Consider the following 4,911-nt stretch of genomic DNA (forward strand, 5'->3'; position numbering starts at 1 on the left):
AGTAGAAATATACCCAAAAAGATTGCAGTTGGCCAGGAGAGTTGGCCGGCCATAGAGGGTCCAGTTGGCCTAAAGGTCGATGTCCGCACAGAGAAAGCGAATTTCGTGTTATTCTTGTAACTTTACAATAAAAGAAACTTCTTAAAAAATGTATATATGAAGCTTGAACATGTATGCCACAAAGAGCTTCTGACAAAGTATTATGTCTTCTTTGTGTAATGTTTGTAGAAGTTATAATGTAAAGCTGGTCAATATTACAAAAAAGTGGGCATTCCTGTATTTGTTTAGACGTTTGTCATGTTCCCAACGATAGATGTAATGTTTACTTTATATACTGATCTAAACTAATACTGAATACGAATACGAGGGAAGGTAAACCACTTCTTAAATTTTCTGTAATTTTGGTATATTTAGATGAATAACGTCCCTGAATCAGCAAGTGGCCTTGTGTTGATGTAATATTGATTTTTCTGGATGTTTCTATAACGTGCAGACAGGCAAAACGTGCATAACGTGTTCTAGATGCTTCAGGTAGTACAGTGAGTAAAGTTAGATCGGCAAACTGTACTCTCTAGCGGACTAACTACCCCGGCATGTTATCTCTCTATTTTGCCAATTTCTACACTTCCCAGCCGCCTCCCGAAGCCTGGTAGAGGCTGCCTGAGCCAGCAAGTGGCCTTGCGTTGGTGTAAAATTGATTTGCTGAATGTTTCCATAACGTGCAGACAGGCCAGTGTGTTGTTAGATCCTCCCGGGCAGTGTTTAAGTATTAAACAACTTGTCGATCAGCGGTGGGTATGAAGGACAGTCCTACCGGAACTAAATCAATCAGCCAGTTGCCGCCGCGCCGCGTGCCAGGAAGAATCGTGTGTTACGCCGAAAGGAAATATCCAATGCTATGAAGCCCGCGGACAATTGAATATTAAATGCACCACTTTGGTTAGCAAAAAAAAATATGCCAGTACAAATAGAAAAAGTCCGATAAAAATGCCAAAAAAGACGTCAAATGATGTAGCTCTTGGAGTGTAGTATAGACCTGTCAACATCAGGGTAAACATGGCCCTAACAGTCCTCTAACAATGTGCAGAATAAGTTTTCAAAACCATATCCAGTTGCTTGAGTAACTGCTTTTTGACGTATCGTATTACCTGGATGTCTAACCTTCATCAAATGATGTAGCTTTTATCATGTCTGACTGTTACCTATTCCTTCATGATTATAATAAAAAGCGGCCTGCAGGACGATTCGAGCGTTATAAGCCCATTGATCCGACGACACTATGTATTTCTGTACTGACTTACCACGACAGTATGTCGCAATGTATTTATGTAGTTATTTTATACCAGTATAAATGATTCCAAAACATTTTATGACAAACGTATTTTAATGTAAATAATTGTTGATGCTTTCAATACTTAGTATTCTAATATTTTATGCTGTGTAAATTCAACACAATTCAGGCAATTGTAATGTCTGCAAGTTGAATAAAGATTCATTCATTCATTCATAACAGTCAGCCCAGATTGAGCGCTGAGGTGGCCTTGCTTAGTTTGGGCAGTGCGTGTTTCATATATACATCAGCAAGTGGCCTTGTGTTGGTGTAAAATTGATTACCTGAATGTTTTCATAACGTGCAGACAGACCTGTGTGTTGTCAGATCGTACGTTTCCATAACGTGCAGGTGTTATGACTGGCCTTGTACATCTGTTTAAGTGTACAAAAACCTTTCTCCACCCGTACAATCAACATAAACAGTGCCATAATGAGAACTAAACTGTTCTCCAAGTTAATATATATAAGGTATCTAATTCACCAAATTTCGTCCCAGTTTCTGGGTCTTCATCAGCTTTTGGTCCAAAATTCTATCTAATTACGTACCAACTATTGTTACTACGGTTCTACTAAGATCACAAAACCCACTAATTATGCAGAATGTGGGACTATTCATTATCCACTGCCTTCAAAGAAGACATCGATCCCCATTATAGCTAGCGTAGTAGTAGAAGTAGAAGTTTTTCCAGACAGTTGTTACCTGTCTCCTGTTACTGTATTGCAATAAGTGTTATACTTGATTGTACGTACAAGCAATAAGCATTCAGGCATGATTTTGCAAATAAAGTTTCTATTGTACGATACAGTAACTCATCAATAATTGGAGATCTGTATTCATATGTATTTATGACAATGGTCTGACCTGAGAGTCCATTTAAAACAATATAATACAAAATATAACGGAATATAATAAAATAATAATACAACAGAATTAACAGAAGACTAACATCAGCTGAACTGAAAAACACATCAAAATGATATAAATCAACATTAACAATCAAAATTATATAAAACAACATATTATACTACCAAATATCTATCTGATTACAGAAATTGATAACGCAACTCAAAAAAAGAGGTGGGAGAGGTCAGAACAAAATAATAAATAATGGAAATCAAAATGAGTTCATACTGTAGGTAATGAAACAAGATTGGATTACATATGAACCACAGTATTAAAAAAATCGTATTTCCCCAGAACTATTGTAGACTGGAACTCGTTGCTACCAAGCACATTTGGGGCATCATCACTTTTTTTAACCGAATTTAACGTCATTTTTCCCCAACTGGAGGTTAGACGTGCTTGCACCAGGTACAAAGCTTTAAACAACTCCTGCAATCAAATGTGCAAAGATTGAGTGTAACAAGCCGTTCGGTGTGATATAGCTAGCTGCCACCGCGCCGCGTGCCTGCGAAGCTGGTGTGTTACACCGAAGGGCGGTTATACTGGCTATACAGATACAGATGCACTGTTGACTTAAGTACCATGCAGCCACCGACAGGGCAGTGCCCGGTACGCGGGTGTTCAGAGACTCGCCACCAAATCAATACCTGCCGGGTGGTCTGTGGTTGGATCCTGCTGGGCATAGATTTCTTTTATTCATCTATATACATAATAAAACAGTAACAAGGACGGTGTATGGATCTGTTTCAGCCCTGCCGGGAAGCCTGTGTTTAGGTCCTGGTCCCGTGTTTGGTGTTGCTTTACCTGCACAAACGGACGGTGTTTGGCCCAAACAAAAGTCTTTTTTGTAATCAATTAATGAACAGGTTACAAAGTTTATGTGAAGAAAATTAAACTGTCCTTCAACTCAAAAAAAAAATTTAACTCACCAGAATTTTTTGTCATCAAATTTCTGGTGACTAATTTTTTTTAATTGGAGAATAGTTTGATTTTCTTCATGTATTTCACCAACTCAGACGAACTTTCATGCTAGGTTACAAAAGTTTAGTACACCTATCAGTAACTCTACAGAGGGAAAAAGTTTTTATTAATGTCTTTTTAACATAGATAATTATTCTCTAATTACCTTTGAGTCTTGGATTACGGTAATTTCAAAACCTCTACTACATCAGTGTAATAAACAGGTTTATGAAGATTGTACAGGCACAAATTGTACAGGCAGCGTTTTATTGATTGCGTTAATACCCAGTGTGTGTGTGGGTCTCAGATTTGAAACCTGTTATCCACCTTAAGCAAATCCACGCGAAGGCCACCGTGTCAACTGTGACCCACACTCAGGTGTAGGGACTGACACGGTATCATACTCGGAAAATCTGTATCTGTACATGAATCTGTATCTGTGCATGAATTTGTATATGAATCTGATTGCAAATAAAGATCTCGAGTGATTGCCATAGTATAGTTGTAGTAGTATAGTAATCCCCAGTAGCAAAAGTCCTTCACAAAGTGTTTCAGCTCAGACTAGGCAGTTGTTTTGTTTTTTCCCCAGCAGACTCCAAGTAGGACGACTATTGCTGATCTGTGGTGTCAGGTGGTGTAGTGATAGAGCTTTCGACTATGAAACGGGGAGACCCGGGTTCGATTCCGAGTCGTATACGTACCCGGTACATGTCTGGACATGCGCCCTGATGTTGTGTCCTTGGGAAAGGCACTTAACACGACTTTCCTCACTCCACACAGGTGTGAATGAGTACCTAACTTCAGTTGGGGAAAGTCGTCTTGAGGTCACCTTGTGGCGCCGAATGGCAGCCGCACAGATCCTTGCGACAGTTCCACAAAAGTGTGTGGAGCAAATATGTTACATGTATCATGTATTATGTGATTGTGATCCTTGCATCAATTCAGCACAATAGAAATAAAAGGATGCAATTGCAGAAGGAAGACATATTGTTTTTGCTCTGTTTCTTCTTCTTCCTCTTCTTGGTCAGACCTCTATCACCATGGTTACTGGTGTTGGGTTAAATCATGATGCAATTTAATAGCAGGAGGGATTTGAATGTTTTTGAGTAAGAATCAACAGTGCAGACCATATGTGAGGGTAAACATTATGCATTTGCTTTGCAAATGTTACCATATTATTATTATTATGTTTACCGAAGGAAAACATATTGTTTTTGCTCAGTTTCCTATTCTTCTCCAAACATTGACCTCTGACCTGGTCAATAACCTGAACCAGATGTCTCTCACCATGGTAACTGTTGTTGGGTTACATGATGTTGCAATTTCATAGTATGAGGGATTTTGACTTCTGTCACCACACGTTTGTGAATGAGTAAGAATTACCATATGCGAAGGTAAACATTATGTATCTGCTTTGCAAATGTTACCTTTCTATTTGTTATCATAATCTCTGTTGTCCGGACTTTGCTGCTGGTTTTTCCTTCCCTGCGAGTTTCCGCCGCAGGGTGGCCGCCATGTCCCGGAAGGGGGTGGAGGAGTCCCGGGGGGTGGGGGGGATGCGGCAGGCTTGCCGTAACCGTGGCAACTTGAGGAGGATGTTCTGGGCCAGTCCGACGGCTGAGGACGACGTCCAGTAGAGGGTCATGGCCTGCAGGAATGGAAGATTAAAGTTTTTTTTTATTCACAAATATTTATTGAGTATTGGGCAAAAGCAC

The 4,911-nt window shown here is 39.6% G+C and overlaps 1 protein-coding gene across 1 annotated transcript in view; it reads right to left on the reverse strand.

Moving 5' to 3' along the window:
* Positions 1–4,482: 4,482 nt before the first annotated feature.
* Positions 4,483–4,911, reverse strand: part of LOC109481279 (mitochondrial inner membrane protein COX18-like) — a 6,051-nt gene continuing 5,622 nt past the window's right edge. Inside the window, exon 8 of the mRNA XM_019783814.1 lies at positions 4,483–4,853. Within this exon, the coding sequence (XP_019639373.1) occupies positions 4,638–4,853 (216 nt within the window). The 3' untranslated portion in view covers positions 4,483–4,637. The remainder of the gene's footprint in view (positions 4,854–4,911) is intronic.

The sequence above is a fragment of the Branchiostoma belcheri genome, unplaced genomic scaffold, assembly GCF_001625305.1.
Source record: "Branchiostoma belcheri isolate BF01 breed outbred unplaced genomic scaffold, Haploidv18h27 scaffold55, whole genome shotgun sequence".
NCBI lineage: Eukaryota > Metazoa > Chordata > Leptocardii > Amphioxiformes > Branchiostomatidae > Branchiostoma > Branchiostoma belcheri.